The sequence below is a fragment of the Marmota marmota genome, unplaced genomic scaffold (genome assembly GCF_001458135.2).
Source record: "Marmota marmota marmota unplaced genomic scaffold, marMar, whole genome shotgun sequence".
NCBI lineage: Eukaryota > Metazoa > Chordata > Mammalia > Rodentia > Sciuridae > Marmota > Marmota marmota.
The window spans coordinates 13,345,584-13,368,171 of record NW_026000093.1 but is presented as its reverse complement, the minus strand read 5'-3'; the positions used below and the strand labels follow the sequence as shown (position 1 = coordinate 13,368,171).

At 32.2% G+C, this 22,588-nt stretch overlaps 1 protein-coding gene across 2 annotated transcripts in view; it reads right to left on the bottom strand.

The window, feature by feature from the left end:
- Window positions 1-2,163: 2,163 nt before the first annotated feature.
- Mybl1 (MYB proto-oncogene like 1) overlaps window positions 2,164-22,588 on the bottom strand; it is a 35,599-nt gene continuing 15,174 nt past the window's right edge. Inside the window, exons 6-15 of one of the 2 annotated variants that reach the window (XM_015485700.2) lie at window positions 21,352-21,526; window positions 18,228-18,302; window positions 17,560-17,664; window positions 12,767-13,000; window positions 10,955-11,323; window positions 8,287-8,429; window positions 5,018-5,132; window positions 3,875-3,991; window positions 3,683-3,787; window positions 2,164-3,255 (exon numbers count right to left, since the gene is read on the bottom strand). In XM_015485700.2, the coding sequence (XP_015341186.1) occupies window positions 3,052-3,255; window positions 3,683-3,787; window positions 3,875-3,991; window positions 5,018-5,132; window positions 8,287-8,429; window positions 10,955-11,323; window positions 12,767-13,000; window positions 17,560-17,664; window positions 18,228-18,302; window positions 21,352-21,526 (1,642 nt within the window). In that variant the 3' untranslated portion in view covers window positions 2,164-3,051. The remainder of the gene's footprint in view (window positions 3,256-3,682; window positions 3,788-3,874; window positions 3,992-5,017; window positions 5,133-8,286; window positions 8,430-10,954; window positions 11,324-12,766; window positions 13,001-17,559; window positions 17,665-18,227; window positions 18,303-21,351; window positions 21,527-22,588) is intronic. The other variant, XM_048782984.1, reaches the window with a different exon arrangement.

Genomic DNA, 22,588 nt, shown 5'->3' with positions numbered 1-22,588 from the left:
GCAACTGTTGTAACCTGTAGAGAAACACAAAACATTTATAAAAGGACAAAATATTTTTATAAATAAAAGATAATGTTCTCTACTTCTGAAACATTGAGTAAATATAATAAACTTCTAAGTGCAGTCTGTCTTTAGGGACCAAGGTACCATATTATTTTTAAACAAAATGCAAAAATTTCAACACATATACAAATTACCAGATTAATTTATATGACCCCCCGATATAATTTAAAAAGAAAATATTAAATTATTATTTAGTACATTTTTAGAACTATTTTATAACCAACATGATTTAAAGGGCATAGTGCAATATTTAGGTAGATGTGACATACAGTATAGATATTGTATTCTTTGCAGATATAACTTACTGTTTCATACTTAAAGGTCAAAATTGTTCTTTTCTATGTTAGCTGTAATGACAGGAAACAACACTGGCTTCTAGACACCCTGTATATGTATAAATATCTACATTTAAGCTTTAAAAATGAAAATAAATTATAAAAACAGACATCTGTCCAATTTACAAAATTTTCCTGCTCCTATATACTGTACAATACATTCAACAAAACTCTCAGCTCTTCTGAGATTTATGAAGAAAATACTGACTCTTTACTAATAAGGAAAAAACCTTTTTCAATGCTTCTTGTCTTTAGTACTATGCTCAAATAAATACACTTAACACTGTAGTTAATTTTACTGTTTCTGAAAAATACCAAAAATTAGTAGTGCAACTTTCTATCTTCCTTTAGACTTCTTTTCACTGTGTTTTTTTTTAAAATGGTAACATAAGTTAATCAGCACATGGACAAAAATACTTCATAAAACCATGTGTGCTTCCCTTGGCTAATTTCAGAGATTATATGTACTAATATACCTGTCTATAACAAAACTGCAGCCTCAAGAGAATAGCAACATATATCTTGTAAAGAAAATATGTGAGAATTTACTTCTGAAATATCCATGAACATTCTTATTTTCCCATCTTGTTCTTTAAAAATAATTTTTTAAAAATCCCANAAAAAAAAAAAAAGATTTAAAGAGAGGATGTAATGTCAAAAAATTAACCAAGAATGTTTTATGTCTTACAAATTAGTGAATACATTCATCACACAAAGTCAAGTTTGATTTGTTTTCTTCCCATTTAAAGAATAAAGATTACTACATTCTAGGTAGGATCTAGTATATAATGAACTTTTCCAAAAGGTTCTATGTAAATTAAACACTGGGATTAAGAGAATGTGCTACACAAAAAGCAACTCAAAATGGATCAAAGATCTTGGAATAAGGCCAGAAATTATGCAACTCTTAGAAGAAAACTCAGGGTCAACATGCCTCCATATAGGCACAGACAATGAATTTCTCAATAGGAAGCCTAAAGCTCAGGAAAAAATGCCAAGAGTTAATAAATGGGATGACATCAAATTGAAAAGTTTCTGCACAGCAAAGGAAACAGGAATGTGAAGATAGAACCTACAGAATTGGAGAAAATCTTTGCTAGCTACTTGTCTGACAGAGGCTTAATATACAGAATATATGAAGAACTCAATAAATGCCCCCAACCCCCCTAAGTAACCCAATTAATAAATGAATTAAACAGACATTTCTCAAAGAAGAAATACAAGCAGCCAACAAATATACGAAAAAAAATGTTCAACATTGTTAGTAATTAGGGGAATGCAAATTAAAACTATACTGAGATTTCTTCTCATACCAGTCAGAATGGCAGTCATTAAAAATACAAACAATAATAAATTCTGGAGAGGATGTGAACAAAAAAGAACACTTTTACACTATTGGTGAGATTATAAATTAGTACAACCACTATGGAAATCAGTATAGCAGTTCCTCAAAAGACTAAAAAAGGAACCATTATATGACCCATCTATACTGCTCCTTAGTATTTGTCCAAAAGAATAAAAGTCATCACACTATAGTGATACATGCATATTCATGTTTATAACAGCACAATTCACAATAGCCAACCTATAGAACCAGCCTAAGTGTCCATCAATAGATGAATGAGTAAAGAAAATGTGTTATATATACATAAGCCATAAAGAAAAATGAAATGTCATTTGCAGGAAAATGGATGGAACTTGAGACCATATGTTAAGTGGTAATAAGCCAAACTCAAAGTCAATGGTCATGTTTTCTCTCATATGTGGAAGCTAGAGAGGAGAAAGAAAAAGAAATGTGGAGGGTGGGGATCAAATGAAAATAAAAGGATGACCAGTAGAGGAAAAAGGATCAGGGAATGAGAAGAGGGAAGGAACAGGGAAATGATGGGGAGTGATATTGGCCAAATTATATCGTTATATTTTACGTACGTATGAATCTGTAACAATAAGTCTCATCATTATGTACAACTATAATGCCCCAATAAAAATGTGGAAAGAAGAAAAAAAGAGTGCTACATATCTCTTTGAAGCAGTAGCTCAAGACAAATTGGAGGTGACCATATCTGACTGCCAATGACACTTTCAAGTAATCCTTAAATGTCAGGAATACTATGCTGCAGTTGTTATGGCATAAAGAAGAAACCCTCCTCTTCTATTAACTTATATTCTTACATTCTGTGGAGTAAGCTCTTAAGATAACATAATAAAAAATTTCAGCCTTTATTTGCAGCAATATACTGGCCACATAGCAACAGATACAAGGATTTATTTCACTATTTCTGAGCCAAAAACTTTACTGGGAACCATTATAGCAATAAAAGCATGCTGACACTGCTTCCAACCACTTACTCTTTCAGGACAGCAATTAAGACTATTCATATTATAGGAGAAGAGGTGCCAGAAATGGATTTAGGTATCTTTAGTTTAAAAAAGAAATAGTACTTAAGAAATCATCAAGCATCTTTGGCTACAACTCCAGTTGTATGGTTAATATGTACCCTGATGAATGAGTCTCTCAAACCCAAATCTACTTTGAGTGACAAAATAATGATGAATGTTTAGGTACTTTTATCGTCAATTTCTAATTTAAAAGAAAAAGTATTTGTGATCAGTAAGTCTAGAGTGATTATTGAATAAACAATAACAAAAATCACTAAAGAAATTTAGAAATCCATACCTGAAGATTCTTTTCCAATGTGACACCTTTGGAAGTGTTAGGGTTTGGTTTCTTTCTAGTAAGTGTATATGTTTTGTTGGTTGAATTTATATCTTGTTTTTCAGGAGTCAAGTTGCACCTATTGTCATGTATTTCCAATAATGGTATCATTAATAAAGATGTTGTAAATATATTTTCTGACTAAGAGAAAAAAGAAAGAGGAAAATAAAATAACTAATTCAAAAATGGAGACAAACAGAGGGACTACTGAGTAAGTGGTAATGGAAGCCCTGTTCATTTCCCTCCAAGAAAGCATTTGGTTCCAATGCACTGTCTAATAATATGGCAATATTAAATATTTTGGGAATGAACCAAAGATAAACACTGAAAGTTTTGCAAATTACCATTTTTTGACATTCATACATGAGAAACTAACTCCTCTCAAAATAAACAAGTATGAAAAAACAAAGAAGCAAATAAAATATTCTTTACAGTTAATAGTTTCTCTTTGCATTAGGCAGAATGATACCAAAGGAAACTATATGACTCTCTAACTGACCAAACAATAAAACTAGAAACACTAGGACTTAAAACAACCACTTAAAAAATATATTAATTCTTTACAAACCTGCATCTCTGAAATGTCTTCAGTCAACAGTTGAGTGCCTGGTTCTTCTTTTTCCCAATTATCTAAGACTAGTGACTTTCTGACTTTCTTCACAGAAGCAGTATGCTAGAATGAATAATTTACAAAAAAGCATCATAGCCAAGTCACTTGAACATGATAAAGCTTTTATTTACAATAATACTAAAATATTACCTCTTGTTTGCAACTTTTATAAGCAGGTTCATCTTCCTCTTTAAGGAATATGTCTGTTCCAGTTTCTTCTTTTAAAACTTCTCGAATATCTTCTTCCAAGAAGGCAAGTGGCTGGGACTAAATTGTTTTTAAAAGGGTTTTTTAAAGTTGTTGCTAACAATTCATTTTTCTCCCTACATATAGAACACCTATCTTTAAAACTTTTACATTATTAGCATAATTTTATCCTATTGCCTATAAATATATAAATTAATTAATCAGTTTAATGGCAAAAACAATTATTTAAAAATAATATTAGGGCTGGGGTTGTGGCTCAGCGGTAGAGCACTCCCCTCTCACGTGTGAGACCCTGGGTTAGATCCTCAGCACCACATAAAAATAAACAAAAAAATAAAGATAGAGAGGCAAAATAATAATAATAATAATAATAATAATAATAACTTAGTAATGAATCCACCCAAAAAGTGACTAAAAATTTAACTAAAGTAACCTGGAAGTAATTGATATTTTTTAAATTACATTTTATTTCTAGTAACTTTATAAAAAATCTGTATCTGCCTAAAATGTCCATAGTTTTTCTACATTATTTCAAAGGTGACATCATTTATGAGAACACTGAAAACTAGAATACTTCCCAAATCAATCTGTATACTACTACCACTACTACTGTAAAAATAATAATAGCAACTAAGTACATATTACTTTGAAACTCAAGTCAAGTCAATTTATTTCTGTTGTCTCTTTCAACTTCACCATAAAAATCTGGGATTTACTTTATGATCTCCTGGGTGTAGAAGTGAAAACTGAGCCTCAGAGAGGTACCCTGATCATTCAGTTTCCTAGATACTATTTTAAGTACCTGAGTATATGAAAGTAATGCTAGTAAAACTATTAAATGTACATTTTACTATTAAGAAAAAAGGTCCACTGACAACTGTTTTGCTTTATCTAGATGACACAAAGAAAGTAAAACTTAAAAATAATCGAAGCAAAAGTTATTTACTGGTCAAGGAAAAAGACTAACAAATTCAAGTTTTTGTTTCAGTTTCAGTGAGCATCTTTTTGATTAAAAATCAAAGTGATAAAATCAGTTTGTTTTATTAAAATTAGAAAAATTCTTAAAAATAAAGAGAGTATACATACCACAATTTTAAGAGGTCCATATTTTTTCTCCTGAGCAGCAAGTGCATTCTTAAAAGGGGTAGGAGTTCTTGGTGTGGTACCCAATATAGATCTTCTAATAGTAGGTGTTCTAAACCTATTCAACCATGTAGAGATTTGTGTTATTGATACTACAGTCAAAAAGGCATAGGGTACACTTTCCTTGCATATGCACTTGCTTTATTTAGATGTTCTAGGGCTAAAGTATGGTTGCCTAATTACAATACCAGAATTTAAATTATACTACAGAGCTATAGTAACAAAATGGCATGGTATTGGCACAAAAACAGACTTGAAGACCAATGGTATAGAATAAAAGGCACAAAGATAAACCCATATAAATACAGTTATCTTGCCAGGTGCAGTGGCACACACCTGTAATCCCAGCAGCTCAGGAGACTGAGGCAGAAGAATCGCGAGTTCAAACCCAGCCTCAGCAAAAGTGAGGGGCTAAGCAACTCAGTGAGACCCTGTCTCTAAATAAAATACAAAATAGGGATGGGGATGTGGCTCAGTAGCTGAGTGCCCCTGAGTTCAATCCCCAGTACCCCCCCAAAAATAAATAAACAAACAAATACAGTTTTCTCATACTAGACAAAGGCACCATAAACATACATTGAAGAAAAGATAGCCTCTTCAATAAATGGTGCTGGGAAAACTGTAAATCCATATGTAGCAAAATGAAATTAAACCCTTATCTCTCACCCTGCACAAAATTCAAACTCAGAGTGGATCAAGAACCTAGGCATTAGATCAAAGACCCTACACCTACTAGAAGAAAAAGTAGGCCCAACTCTCCATTATATCAGCTTCAGAACCAAATTTCTCAATAAGACTCCTAAGAAAGTGCAAGAAATAAAATCAAGAATCAATAAATGGTATAAAACCAAAAAGCTTCTTCACAGCAAAAGAAACAATCAAGAATGTGAAGACATAGCCTAAAGAATGGGAGAAAATCTCTGCCACCTACACCTCAGATAGAGCATTAATCTCCAGGATATATGAAGAACTCAAAAAACTTCACACACACACACACACACAAAAAAAAAAAAAAAAAAAAAAAAAAAAACCCAAATAACCCAGTCAATAAATGGGCAAGGGAACTGAGCATGCACTTCACAGAGGAAGAAACATGATTAGTCAACAAATATATGAAAAATGTTCAACATTTCTGCATTAAGAGAAATGAAAATTAAAGCTTCACTAAGATTTCATCTCACTTCATTCAGAATAGCAATTATCAAGAATACAAGTAACAATAAATGTTGGTGAGGACGTGGGGAAAAAGTACAATCATACATTGCTGCAAATTGGTACAACCACTCTGGAAAGCAGTATGGAGATTCCTCAGAAAACTTGAATGCAACCACCATTTGACCCAGTTATCTCATTCCTGGGTGTATACCCAAAGGACTTAAAATCCGCATATTATATTGATACAGCCACATCAATGTTTAAAGCAGCTCAACTGACAATTGCTAAACTGTGGAACTAGCCTAGGTGCCCTTCAACAGATGAATGGATAAAGAAAATGCGGTATATATACACAATGGAATATTACTCATCCATAAAGAAGAATAAAATTATGGCATGTGCCAGCAAATGAATAGAACTGGAGAATATCATGCTAAGTGAAATAAACCAATCCCAGAAAATCAAAGGCCGAATGTTCTCTGGGATATGTGGCAGTTAACACACAACAAGTGGAGTGGAAGGAAGAACATAAATTCAATGGATTCGACAAAGGAGACTGAAGGGAAGGGAGGGAGGATGGGAATAGGGAAAACAATAGAATGATTCACATAACTTTCCTATGTTCATACATGACCAGTATAATTCTACATCATGTACAACCATAAAATGGGAAGTTACACTCTATGTATATATGTCAAAATACACTCTACTGTCATGTATATCTAAAAAGAATTTAAAAAATTTTAAAATGAAATTTTAAAAATGAAACAAACAATATAAACAACAAAAACAAATTTGAGCTATATAAAGACAAGAGTAGTTATATTGTTAAATGCAGTATTGCTATTTTCCTGGAATAGCTGACTCTAATGGTCAGTATTTATATACTATGTTTTGCTCATAGGCTGATGTCTACAAATCCTGAGGTATTACTCATCTTCTCCCTGTTTGCTTTTAAGTGTGTTCATCTCAATATTAAATAGAATATTATAGATTTAGTTTTCCACAAAAGGACTCTAATAGAATTTAAACAGAGAAATCCATTAAATATAAAAATTTAATGTAAAAATTTTACTTTTTAGGTTGTCTATCAGCATGAAAATGAAAAGGTAGTTCATTATAACTATGCATAAACAGAATTTTCTATTATAATTTGTGAAAACTTAAATATTAGATTAAATATCTTGCTTTAAAATTTTTTAAAAATCATTTATACCCAGATTTTTGAGTCTGTTTGAGAATGTGTGCATTTTTTTCCTAAATTATTTTCTTCCTAGCCTTGCTGGGTACAGTGGTAAATGCCTATAATCCCAGCAGCTCGGGAGGCTGAGGCAGGAGAATTGAGAGTTCAAAGCCAACCTCAGCAAAAGTGAGGCACTAAGAAACTCAGTGAGACCCTGTCTCTAAATAAAATACAAAATAGGGCTGGGGATGTGGCTCAGAGTGCCCCTGAGTTCAATCCCTAGTACAAAAAAAAAAAAAAACCCTAGCCCAGTCTTGGTAGGACTAGGTGGAAGAAGTGAGCAGATGGAGAGGAGAACTCAAGAGGAAAACTCAAAAGCACTACATAAATTGTCTTAATTTCGAGAAGTGTGGTCCTGACAATCACTTAAGACAATGTAGTTGATATAGCTGTCAGGATGGACTCTCTTTAAAGGAATTCTTCTATAGAATATCATTGTGACACTTTTCTCAAATGTATATCTTTAGTAGTATTTGATTACTATAACATAATAAAAGAGATGCACACCAAAAAAAAAAAAGGTTGCCTAAAGTAATTATTATTCCAATCAACCATCTTAAAATGAGGGAAAAAAAGGACTAATGTCAGAAAAGAGTATTTAGAAGGTTGCTTTCCTTGCAATCAAACTTTCACACTACATTGAGCAGGTTTCCAGTGTCCTAGGGATAAAATATTAGGTTATGACTTTATAAAAGTTCTAAGTCCTGCATGGATAGTGATTATAATACATGCTAAGTATTTGGACAAAAACCTAATCTACCCTTGATGTTTTACTTCTCATTTTCTCTAATACAATTATTCAGTACCTACTTACCCTACATTTTCCTTTTGATCTTTGGGAGTTGTTTCCTTCTGAAGAGGAGTTGTAATGAGAACTTTTTGCCCACAAATAGGGGTTGATGTAAATGAAGGGTTTTCTATATTAAGTTGTTCATTACCAGGACATGTGTTGAAAAACTAAAAAGGGAATACAGTTTAAAGGCAAGTTTCAGAATATCAAAATTTATACACAAATATTAAATTGATAAGACTTTCCAATTATTTTATTTGCTTTAGAAAAAGATTATCAATAATATTCCATGTATACTCCACTTCATGAAAATAAAGCTCCATAAAGGCAGTAACTTTTGTTTTGTTCACTGCTCCCAGCACTTAGAACAGCAATTAGCACGTAAGAGGCATTCTTGAAATAGTTGTTTAACAAAGGTTCAAAAGTTATATAGAAAAGTACCAAAATTTTTAAACAAAAGAGTATATTATTAAATATGGATCTGTAGAAACTGCTGTTAAAATGTAAGAATTTTGTACAATATAACTGAAGTAGGTCAGTTTTTAACTGTTATTAATGATCTTAAGTGGACTTTTCTATGAGAGTACAATTAATTCAGAATATAATAGCAGGCTGGGCACAGTGTGATCACCTGTAGTCTCAGTTACACAGGAAGCTGAGGTAGGAGGATCACTTGAGCCCAGGAGTGTCTGGGTAACACAGCAAGATGAAATATGAAATACAGCTATCTGGAAAATTTGCCTATCTAGAACACGGCACAGAACCTTGGAGCAAACAAAATTTTTATCTCAGAATCCATTTTCTAAATTACATAATGTGCTCATTCAGTCATACAAATGTGAAATACTAATTTTTGTGGCCAAAATAAGAAGTGGAAGTTGCTTCAGGACTGCTACTTTTAAGTGGAATGAATTCTAGCTCTATCACTCCTATATCCTAATATTTTAATTACTTTACCCTAAGATTAGCAATCAAACCCTCTTTCACAGAATAGTCTAAATTCTTTGCTTTGGGGACATAAGCACCTTTCAGACACTCTCCACCACAGAATTTACACTTCAATAAAAATTGCTAGCAGGCAAAACTCCAGAAAAGGAAAACTAGTAGTGTGCCCAAACCCATTTTCCCTTTCCTGGGATGTTCTTTAACTGAGGGCTGGGGAAGAAGTAAAGGGAGGCACTATTCACATTATAGTCTATGTAAATGGTGCCCCATAAAGTATGAGGGCACAATTTTCAGAGATCACAATAGCTCTGTGCTACCAGATCCTATTCATATTCCCAACCTCAAAACATACTTCCAATAATATCCCAGCATTCTCCATGTTTGTTTGACCACTAACCTCCTTGCACCATAAAACTTTTGGGGGCATCCTGGCAGCTCAGGAGGCTGAGGCAGGGTTTATTGTTGTTTTTGTTTGCTTGTTTTTAGTAGTGGGGATTGAACCCAGGAGGTACTCTACCACTAAGCTAGTCCTTTTTTTTTTTTTTTTCTTGAGACATGGTCTAAATTGCCCAGGCTGGCCTTGAACTTAAGATCCTCCTGCCTTGACATCTCAAGTAGTTGGGATTACAGGCATGCACCACCACACCTGGCTCCCCTGCAGAACTTTTTAATCTCTGTCAAAACACTTTCAACAAGCAAAAGCTCCATCTCTTACTAGGACATGTGGCTCAACTTCAAAATTTCATTCTATCCAACTCCTAAGTTTTTTTTTTTTTTGAAAGATTAACTGAGATGCTATAACAAAGGTGATGGCACACAACTTAGAAAATAGCAAGTATTCAATATGAATTTATCCTAATGTAAACATCTGCTATTCAGGAACATTAAAGGAGAAAGCAGGTAGTTCTGGAGATCCTAGAAAATCTCCTAACATGAGATTCTTATAGTAACCAGTTGTCTTTCTTCCAAAGAATGTTAAGAAGGAAAACTTAACAGGTAAACTCAAATCTAAGTTACTCTACATAGATGAGATCTCTCTATTTTTTGTTGGATATATCTGTTGAATAATCAAGGATCAACGAGTCAGACTGGATCTCAGTCTTAGCCTGTATTAGATAACTTTGGGCAAATCATTTTACCTTTCTGGCTGGTTCTGTTTCCAGGCTGATGAGTCCTAGACAGATGTGGAACTACATAATAAAGAAAATGTTGCCAGGCACAGTGGCACACACCTGTAATCCTAGCAGCTTAGGAGGCTGAGGTAGGGGTTCAAAGCCAGCCTCAGCAAAAGTGAGGTACAAAGCAATTCTGTGAGACCCTGTCTCTAAATAAAATACAAAATAGAGCTGGGATGTGGCTCAATGGTTGAGGGCCCTTGAGTTCAATCCCCAGTACCCGCCCCCTCAAAAAATAATGAAAACATCCCTTTTATCTTTAATAGTTGTAGGATGCTATAATGTAGCTACTATACTTTGTGAGACACTTTCTGATCTGAGTTTAGCACTCTCATGTACACAATCAAACACATCTGTTTTTATGTGTTATCAAAGCAACTAATTAGGGGCTGGGGTTGTGGATCAGCAGTACAGTGCTTGCCTAGCACATCAAGGCGCTGGGTTCAATCCTCAGCACCACATAAAAATAAATAAATAAAGGTTTTTTAAAAAAGCAACTGATTATTAATAATGATACTAAAGATCTACTTTAGCTCATCAACACTTGGAAACATAAATAAAAACATTACTACCTGTGAAGGAGAAAATGGTAGTGTTTTCACCGGTGTGTGCTTTAGTGCTGTATTACCGCCATCGTTGAATGTGCCATCACCAAGTTCATTATTTGGGGACTGACCTATTCGCATTCTTCTCTTCTTTCTGAGTATAGTTGGTGGAGTGCTAAATTTTGCCATATTTGGGGATGTTAAAGGCACAGCCTCATTGTCTCCACCATTACAACTGTTTTTTTTCCCTTCAAGTACAAGACTGACATTAAATTGACATTCCATGGCTCCTTCATTGTGTTGAATTCGCATTAGTTTAACTGGGGTAGACTTGACAGGAGAAGCAGCAGCATCAGAAAGATCAAAACTGGTAACATCACTCCATGCTACAGGATCCTGCAATAAATTAAATTCTTAACTAAAGTTAATGTTGTAACCTAGTTTAAATCTGATCTTGGACACAGGATGGTATTTCCACTGAGTTACTTAACCATTTTTATCAGTAGAAACAGTCTTTACTCAGACATCTTTTTTAAGCAAGACCATCAAAAAAGAACAGAAATATAACATGGAACCAAAACATAACATGGAAATATATGTGTACTTTGGTTTAAAAAAATACATAAATATATATATATATTTTCTATATATACAAAACAGATTGATGGAGTACATCAGATTAATTTTGAGTTATATGGGGGATTTTAATTTTCCTCTTTACAGTTTTCTCTAGCTTCTAACTTTCTCTAATGCACTTGTACAACTCGTTTTATGGTTTTCTTATCATACCAATTTGAAACATTCCAAAATATTATTTCATCTCATTCAGTAGCTGAAATTTACTGTTTAAAGTATTTTATATAAAAAGAACAAATTATTTCAAATTATTATCAAAAAGTATAATTTATAATAAAATTTCATATTCTACTTCCCAGGAAAACAATATTAAAATCTGAACAATCATTTGGTAATATGTATGAAATATCTTAAAAATGGTGATCTTTATGTCCTTTGATACTTTGATATATACTTTGATCCAAAAATTCAATTTAACCTAAAAACATAGACATGATTTTGCACAAAGCTTTATATAAATTTTTTGTTATTAGTAATATTGAAAATCTAGAATTCCCCCACAAATGTTCAATAATAATAGCATACTAGGTAAATACATTTCTTATATTCATCATACTATAAAGCCTACTAAAATTTAAGTTTAAAAAACAGTTTAGAAAATAAAAACATGCTCATGATATAAATAGAAGACAAAAGAAACAGAAACATAACATGGAAATATATGTGTACTTTGGTTTAAAAACATACATATAGGGGCTGGGGTTGTGGTTCAGCGGTAGAGCGCTCGCCTAGCACGTGCGAGGCCCTGGGTTCGATCCTCAGCACCACATAAAAATAAATAAGTGAAATAAAAGTATTGTGTCCAACTACAATTTAAAAAAATTTAAAAAAACATACATATATATATTTTCTATATATACAAAACAGACTGATAGAGTACATCAGATTAATTTTGAGTTATATGGGATATTTTAATTTTCTTCTTTAAAGTTTTCTCTAGCTTCTAACTTTCTCTAATGTACTTATACAACTTGTTTAATAAAAATGAATTCTATTTAATTATAAAAAATATTTACAAGACACATACTTAAGATTTACTTATTTATTTTGCCAAAAGATATTGCAAAATAGAACAAAATTAAGTATGGCACATATAAAGTAATGCCTAATATAAAACTGGTCACTGCCCATTAACTGAATTTCTGAACATGAAACCATGTATCTAAAATTGAATTTTTGATAATTTCACAATTTTAAACTTACAGATTCAATAAGTTCCAAAGTTTCTGCAAATTCAGGAATGGTCTGTAGAGAAGATAGCACAGCATTTGCCTCTACAGCTAGGAACTTCGTGGGCGAATTCTGCTGAGCAGATGCAGTTTGATTTTCATCCATACCATAAAACTCAGTAGCATGTTCCTCAAGGCTATTTAGAGTATTAGACATGCTATCATCCATGAGGAAACTACCAGACCAGCTAGAAAAGCTTCCAGGTTGCTAAAAGTACAAAAGAAATTTGAATATTATTTGTTATTCATATTTTAAATAAAAGTTTTTTCTAGAACAATATACTTCATATCATATTAGCTAAATATACAGTAGCAAATATGTTCTTTATTCAAAATTGGTACAAGATTTATTTTCATTAAATCCTATACCTTCACTATATTTATTTTTTTTAATTTTTTTAGTCATAAAACCATGGTGAGATAAAACATGTATTTATATTGTCACATAAATTCTAGACCCCTAAAATCTGATCTTTCTCTTCCTTTCTAAATCATTTCCCAACACTTCCACTTACAAGTCCTCTTCCCAGGGAACTCAGCTGTAGTACTTTCAACTCCCTAAAGAGTAATGCTCTTTTGCCCTGGAATGCCTTTACACAGACTTCTGTTCACTTTATTTAGAATGTTCCCTAACCCACTGACCAGGGAAACTTCTATTTTTCATTGAAGATACAATTCAAATATTGAGAAGTACTCCTATGATTACATACTTTTATCTGCTCCATAATGTCCTAATTCATCGGTCTTGCTAATATATAATTATTCCGTCTTTCAAGAATGAGCTCAAATAGGACTTCTTCCAGGAACCCTCTCCAATGTGTTCCCATAACATTTCACAATTTATTTTATCATATCGATATGATATCTTGTCTATGTTCCCACAGCAAAATATATCCTTTGACATTAGGGACTCATTTTTCTTTATTTCTTTAGAGATGTACCCTAGAAAATGTATTCATTTTGTAAGCCTAGCTTCCTATTGTTTTATAATAAAAAATTAGAAGAGGGCTGGGGTTGTGACTCAGTGGTAGAGCACTTGCCTACCATGCGTGAGGCATTGGGTTTGATCCTCAGCACCATATAAAAAAACTAAATAAACAAAATAAAGGTATTATATCCATCTACAACTAAAAATATTTTTTAAAAAATAGAAGAGACTCTGAAGACTCATGAATGAGAAATAATATGCAAAGTATATAGGAATGTCCAACACAACTTTCTAAGATGATGAAAATGTTCTACATCTGCAGCTGCTCAATATGGAAACCAGTAGCAACTAAAATACGGGAAATGAACTTGAGGCTAGTAGCTGTCATATTGTAGAAAGCACACTGTCCATTCCAACTCATAAGAAATTTAAAGCTATCCTTTGATTTTTTTTGTCAGTGCTGCTAACCTATGCAGACTTGTCATTAATTACCCTACACTATGGATTATAAATTTTAATTAAAAGTAAAAATTTCCTTGGCACTCAATAAGTAATGCCTCAGAGAATGGGAGGAAGGAAGGAAAAGAGGAAGTACTAGGGTCTGAATTAGAACAAATTATATCTCATGCTTGTATAAGTAATGTCAAAATGAATTCTATTATCATGTATAACCAAAAAGAACCAATTAAAAAAAAACCCTGAGGGCTGGGGTTGTGGCTCAGTGGCAGAGCACTTGCCTAGTATGTATGAGGCGCTGGGTTCAATCCTCAGCACCACATACAAATAAATAAAAAATAAAGGTAAATCAATAACTAAAAAATATTTTTAAAAAAAACCTGGTTTATATCTGTTTGCCTTTAGTTCATAAATATTTTATTATTATACAAATGAGATGCATTAATAATCAGATAACTCCATTTCTGATCATTAATACTGTTTCCTAACTTATAAGAGATTTAAAGCCACTCTTTGATATTTTTGTCAGTGTTGATACCCTATGCAGACTTGTGATGTTACCCTACTCTATGGATTATAATTTTACTTTAAAAGTTAAAAGTAAGTGAATATAAGGACATCAATGTAATTGTGATGCTAATTATTACTGGTTTCTTTGTATATTAGATATATTTATGTCCTCGAAGTATACAATTCTTTTAAAATATAAAGAGTGGGAAAGCACTTTATTAAGCTGGTGTCCTCTAAACTAAAATTGTCGTAGCAGTAGTGTCCTTCAGATTTATATAAAAATAACAAATTTAGTTGGGGATCTACTTATATCATTTAATGTTTTGTAACTGGATATCATTAATAAATAATAAAGATTTTATGTTATTCTTTACACTGGGATGGGAAATTAAATGTATTTTTGGAAAGTTAAAAAATGGTTCCTATTACTATTACACATAAAATTTGCTAAACTGTGCTAAAGATTCACAGTAGCAAGCCAGGCATGGTGGTGCACCTATAATCCCAGTGGCCAGGAGGCTGAGGTCCTAAGCAACTTAGCAAGAAGCTGTCTCTAAAAAAAAATATTTCAAAAAGGTTCAATCCCCAGGACAAAAAAAAAAGATTCACAGTAGCAAAATATTAAGTTTCAAGCTAAATAAGGTGAAAAAACACTGTTGCAAAACAAGTTCCATCTATTTTAAAGTTTCCTAAATATAAAACAAATTAAAACAACCTTAGTTCATTAGCATAGCTACCTTCTCAATTAACAATAACTTTCAGGAGATAGCTTCCAAATGATATGCCTTTCAACTGATTTTTCAGGTGGGAAAAAGATTCAAAAGATAAAGAGAGAAGTCATTGGGCCAAGAGGAAAAAACCACAAACAGAGTTGTAATCATACAAATCTAAATGTGACTCTCCAAAAACATTTCAGCTACTTAACAAAATTAATGAGGATTACCAAGAATACACAACAAAAACAGATACAAGAGTGGAACATAATAGATCCTCAGTTAAATGGTCATTGTTATCACATAATTGTTTAAAATAAATATGTGTGTATGCAGCCTGCTCTATTGGCAGCAGCAACTTCCTCTCTGGAATTCAAAAGATTCCTTATTCAACCAGATCTTTATGAGAGTGTATTTTAGATAGCAAGTTTAAAAAGAAATTAGTAACTTTCTCCCTTTTTTAATGCAAAATGTAATTGTGATGCTAATTATTACTGGTTTCTAATTAGTTAGTTATATTTTCCTGGTTAAAATAAGACTACCATTACCATTAAAAATGGTTTTAACAGCCCAATGAGGTGGCACACACCTATAATCCCAGCTGCTCAGGAGGCTGAGACAGGATATCAAAATATTTAATATCATATTAAAATCAGAAGTAGAAGTGAATATGCTTTATACCTGATAAAAACTACAAAAACATACTTATAAAGCATTCTAACAATAAAATAAGCTAATTTCTTACAGAAGGAAGTTGCTTTCACAAGTTCAAAGCCAGCCTCAGCAATGGCGAGGCGCTAAGCAACTCAGTGAAACCCTGTCACTAAATAAAATACAAAAAGACAGGGCTGGGGATGTGGCTCAGTGGTTGAGTGTCCCTGAGTTCAATCCCCAGTACCCTGCACCCGCCAAAAAAAACTTTTACCATGATATAATCATTACAAATGTTAACTCTTTGTTATTTGTAACTTAAAAAAAAAGAAAAAAAAATCAACGCTAAGTACACTTCATGTCTTCCTATTTGCCTACAGTTTTTGCAGTTTCAAAACAAAAACTCCTTTTCCTACAGTATATATCTCACCTAGTACAATTAATAAATATTCTTTTAAATAACCACTTAAATAATATAAAAACATTACCAATTTCCTCATAATACTATTTCAAGATCTCAGGTTATTCCTAGTCATTTTCAATTCATTCATCTCTCCGTCAATAAAATCCTTTTCTAAACACAAAAAGACTCAAGATATTATTTTAAACTTTTAAAATTATTAATGAAGTATAAATTTGGGTTTTTTTCTCTTAATCCATCTAGCATGGCCTGATTAATTCTACTAGAATGGTCACCATTTATCCCAGTTTAATACTATTAGTTATTCTCATTAACCATATCTCAGACAACAGTTTTCATACCTAGTAATCAAATCAACATTAATACAAAATTTCTTCTTTTGAAAGTTTTTGAGAGCATAATTTTTTATGTTCCCTTTATGCATATTTTTATTATTACTTTTTCTAATTTGCTGAATTCATATTCTAAATAGTTAGTAAGAAAATTTTTTCAAAAAGAATTAAAGTAATGTCCAAGCTCTATTTTTTCTATTGGAACCATAATTATATGGAATACCTAAAATAAACTCAAGCCAAGCGCAGTGGCACATTCCTGTAATCCCAACAGCTCTGGAGCCTGAGGCAGGAGGATCATGAATTCAAAGCCAGCCTCAGCAATTTAGCAAGGCCTTGCCTCTAAATAAAATAAAAAGGGTTGGGGACATGGCTCAGTGGTTAAGCGTCCCTGGGTTCAATCCCTGGTAGCAAATAAATAAATAAATAAATATTAAACCAAAGCCTAATCTAAATTATACATATATGTCACAAATATATTAAAAAAAACAAATATAGATAGAAGATTTTACCCTAAGTCTGCTTGAAATTTATGACTCAGAATATCTTTTAAAAATATATCCTAATACAGAACACTGTAAAATACACTCAGAAAAATGCATATCAAAATCAGGCAACCTCAAAGTTGCAAATTAGAAAAATTATATCTATACCATATTAAAATCAGAAATAGAAATGAATATGCTTTATACCTGATAAAAACTATAAAAACATACTTATGAAGCATTCTAACAATAAAATAAGCTAATTTCTTACAGACGGAAGTCTCTTTCTTCTAACTTCATTCTCTGCTGACATAAGAAGCATCTCAAGTTCCTTTATTTTCTTTTCCTTATCAGGATCTTCATCAACAAAGGGTTGCTAAACCAAGTTAAATAAAAGAGAAAAACAGGTTACTTACACAATTGGTTTATTATTAGTAGTGTTCTAATTTTATTTTCTTGTATACAACCTAAAATATATTTTCTCTAATAAAGCTTAATATTACTAAGTCCTAGACACTAGATATATCACAGTCCCACTAGTATTTAAAAGTGTGCTGATAAAATTAGCAGAAAAGATTTGAATGCATTAAAAAACACTGTATCATCCATACAAGTTGAAAATTTTATGTCTGGAATATATTAGTTTATTGAATTGTAATATATATTCTATTCTATTAATACTATTAGTTATTAATACTATTAGCAAATGATTGAATGCTTTAAGTTGAAAGAATGAATCACCATACCAGTGCTGTCATCATCTTACATTTGTACATTTTATATTTTCAAACCCACTTACATACTCTTTCAATATTACAATACATAAATAGGACTGTTTCATTTTTATCCTAGTTCAACAGATGAGGAAATAAGCACTATTCAACTTAAAAATATGTTTGAAAGCATTTCCTTTATTTTTTAAAAGGAAATAAAAATTACCTGAATAAAGGCAGAAGTAGTCTGAACATGTTCTACACAATTGCCTTCAGGTGACACATACTGATAACCAGGGATCTAAAAATTAAAGCATTACTATTACACATATAACACTATGCAACTTTTTAAAATCTGAGGCAAATGACAAAAAGTTTTGATAAAATGTCAACATCAACAACTTAAAAAGCATCTCTAAAATTTTGCAAATTCAAACCTGCAATAGTTTCCTATCTAGTAACTACATCTCTGTTCCTAGAATCTAGAGAGAAAGCCATAACACTAGGAAAATCCCTGTTTCCTAGATTAAATATGAGAATTACTTAGTCTAGTTTTATCAATCAATCCATCTATCTATTATCAACATTAACCAACAAATTATTTTTTTAATCTGCTACAGAAGTATTGCTCTATTTCATGGGGGAAAAAAAACATTGTTTTTATTTATCAGAGGAAGGGACTAGTCCATATAAAGCTTTCACAAGAATGCTTTTATCTCCTAAATTCCTCCCGTACCACTTCATGCCAATCTAAGTAGAAAGAAAGGAAAATAGACTAGTTTTACATTAGTTATCTTGGGAAAATAATAATAATTACTCATGTACTTTTAATAGATGCTCAGAGCATCATTTTGTTTCATTTCTAAAACATAATACTAAGTAAAACTGGAGGCTATAAAGGAAGGGTTCTTGTGTGAGAGTGCCTAATAATGATCACAAGTCGCAAATGTCCTGAGTTAATTTGAGTCTGATTTCATAGACTTACAAATATTCCTACCCTTCTACATTGATGAACTTGATTTGTTTTTCACTGATAAGATTATAAATTACTATCCTTATGGTTTTGAGAGACTGTCTGAAATACTAATTGTTTTTGTGCTAATTATTTACAAAAAAGTAATGCTTTGCTGCCTTTGTTGTCTTAGCATGCCAGCCCTGTGTATACCCTGTCCAGTCACCTGCCATCAGCCACTGTGGACCTCTGGACTACTCTGATGCTGAATGCCCTTAACTGTCCATGGCCCACCTGATAGAGAACAAGGACTTTTTGATTACTTCCTCCAACTTCGCTCCCTCTCAGCAGGAAGCAGTTTAGAGATGTTGTTGCCCATTTTTCCATAGAAATGGAATGTAGAAATTGACAGTGAGGAAATGTAAGAGTGGTCCACTTTATGCTTTGAATATAACCCTGCTGTTCTGCCACACAATTTATTTCTTAAATGAACATGTTTCTTTCTCTTTCTCTCTCCCTGCTCCTCCCTAATCTCTTCCCCATCCTAGGCAGTTACCTGTATCAGAGTATACACCAACCATAGGAAGGAAGTAATCCAGATTTTGGGGATGGTACCAGAATTTATCAGGTGGGACTAGCTCCCAAATTAATAACCGAATTACAACTCCAATGGAGAACTTGTGGAATGTAACCTTTAAGTCACCACTTTAAAAGCCCTTGTTTCTGCTGATGGGCAGAATTACAGTCTTTGAGATGGGAGTTCCCTGTTTTTCTCCTTTGCTAGCAAAGCAATAATCCTTCATTTTCCTTTTTCTCAAAAAAATAAAAGGGGAGGCTGGAGTTAAGAAAAAGGGAGACAGGGGCTCAGTGATACAGTGTTTGCCTCACAAGGGTGAGGCACTGGGGGTTCGATCCTCAGTACACATAAAAATAAATAAAAGTTAAAAAAAAAAAAAAGAATTATGAAGCTGCACCTGAGCAGTGGTGAAAATATTTTAAATCAAACAAATATAAATATGAAATTATCTACTTTCTATAATGACCTACCTAAATCACCATCTACTGCAAAAATCATACATTACTAACAGAACATTTATAATACTCAATTAGTATCACGTATTACTTGGTAACACCAATGAATTAGAAATTTCTCTTTCTCAAATATTTCAAAATTTGAGACAGTATTTCAAACCACTGCATTTTTTCTCTAAGTACACTTTATAATAAAATTAGAATTACCCTCTTAATTGTTTAAACTAATTGAACTATGAATATATGAATCTAAGATTATTAAAAGGGAAAAAATTCTTAAAATAAATGTCCTTATAGTTCCAATTTTTATTGAGACTGCTAAATACCCCCTGGGTCCAAATAATTTTTAAAAATTATCTTTATATATGTTAAAGAGATAAATGGTAACATTTCTGAGATAGAAACAGAAAGTTTCAAGTTTATGCTACTAAAATTTAAGACTCTAAAGAAAAATGTAAAGAAACAGACAATAAAAACCTTAAGGTTCAATATCAGCAGATAACTATACTGTCTTCACATTTTCCTATTTGTAAACTAAAAATGTCATTACTTTAAATGGTTATTTTAACAGTATGTCTAAAAAACAATGTCCATGGGCTGGATTTGTAGCTCAATGTTACAGCACTTGCCTTGCAAGTGTGAGGCACTAGGTTCAGTCCTAGCACCACATAAAAACAAATAAAGGCATTGAGTCCATATACAACTAAAAAAATTTTTTTAAATGTCCACAAAATGTACAATAAAATAAAATTTGAGGTATAGTAAGCACAGATTAATACCTTGACCTACTTTATATTTTGGTAGATACTATTAAGTTCTGATATAATCTTTATATTTTACATGAAAAGAACCTAGGTTTATCACAAAAAAATGACATTAACAGATAGATAGGAAAAGGTAAAACAAACCTTATGAAGACTCCTAAACTAAATTCTTGCAGGTAGGAGGATGCACTGCAAGGAACAACACAGAACTTGCCCTGTTTTGAGTTGGTAATCTCTATTTTAATGAATCTGCCTAACAAAGACTACAATCACTCAAGTCATTGGTTATTAGAGGAAAACAGAGCTTAAAGACATCAAATTATTTACTATACCTCCAAAGTGATAGCTTGAATGATTTTTTACTATTTTTTCCCTAGACCATTTTCTACACACCTATAAGACTACTACAATTATGCATAATATTTTTTAAATGGAAACTACACTATATTTGTCAAAATTATGACATTTTATTTTTAGTTTGGAAATGTATGTCTTTCTCCTCCCTTAGTATATGTTGTATTTGTCCTATTAAGAAATCAAACACCTTTTCCATATATCAACTAAATAAATTTAAAAAAAATAAAGGTATTAAAAATATGTGCCTGAACAGGTATGTAAAATTGATTCTGGGTTTGCAAATGGTCCATAGTCGCACAAGGTTTGTGTTGAAGTTTTGATGAAGATCTTTCTGATTTTATTCCATCTTGTAAGTAGCCCTCCTGTTCCACTTTTCTTCGCATAGTAGAATTCCAATGATTTTTGATAGAATTATCAGTCCTAAGAAATAAAAGTGTTTAATTTGAAAAGGAAAAAAGGATTCCACAAATTTTAATACTGTATAACTTGCACAAAAAGCTTAAAACAAATTTCTACAACTGATGAAATCAGATACTTCTTTAAAAATTCTAAAGATAAACGGTATGTCTATATGTCAGGCACAGTTTTAGGCATCAGAAGTACTTCAGTGAATAAGACAAAGAAGGTTCCTACTCTCCTGAACTTACGTTCTCATTAGAAGTGTGGTCATAGGGAAGGAAGGAAGAAAAGAAAAACCAAAAATAAGAAAAATACCAATGCAGGGGCTGGGGCTATAGCTCAGTTGTGGAGCGACTGCCTTGAGAGTGTAAGGCACTGGGTTCGATCCTCAGCACCACATAAAAATAAATAAAGATATTGTGTCCATCTACAACTAAATTTAAAAAAATACCAATGCAATGTAGATAATTAAAGTAGGATGAGAAAAGTGGGTAATGGGTAATTTTGACGAGGTGGTCCAAGAAGCCCTGTATGAGGTAACAGTGAAACTAAGATCTGAATGACGAAAATGACCAACCATATGAAAAAAGAAAAAAAGAGCATTCCAGATAAAGAGTATAGTGAGTACAAAGACTAGGAATAAACATGGTCATGAAAAGTAAACCACAAATTACAGAATCCTAGTATTCTTTTTTCACTTCTTAGAACAAAATATTTATAGAAAGAGCTCACTGGCTCCCTTTATAGAAATGTAAGTGTTCAACCTGTAGCTATTTGTAGTATAAATTCCATCCTGCATAAAAAATGTATTTATTGAAAAACTACTTCATATGAAGGTACTAAGCTAGGTTCTACAGAAAGTATAGATGTATAAGAGACTGAAAACATCAGAAGTTCCTAGTCCAGGGTTAGTAACCTGGATAAAAAATTTAACACTGTCTTGATTTCCTTATCTACAAAACAAAGACAGTAATGTTTGCTTTGCATAATTCCCAAGCATGTAAAGATTAATCAAGAATATATGTAAAAGCACTTTACACACTAAAAGTACTATATAGATAGAGATTACAGCAATAAAAAACA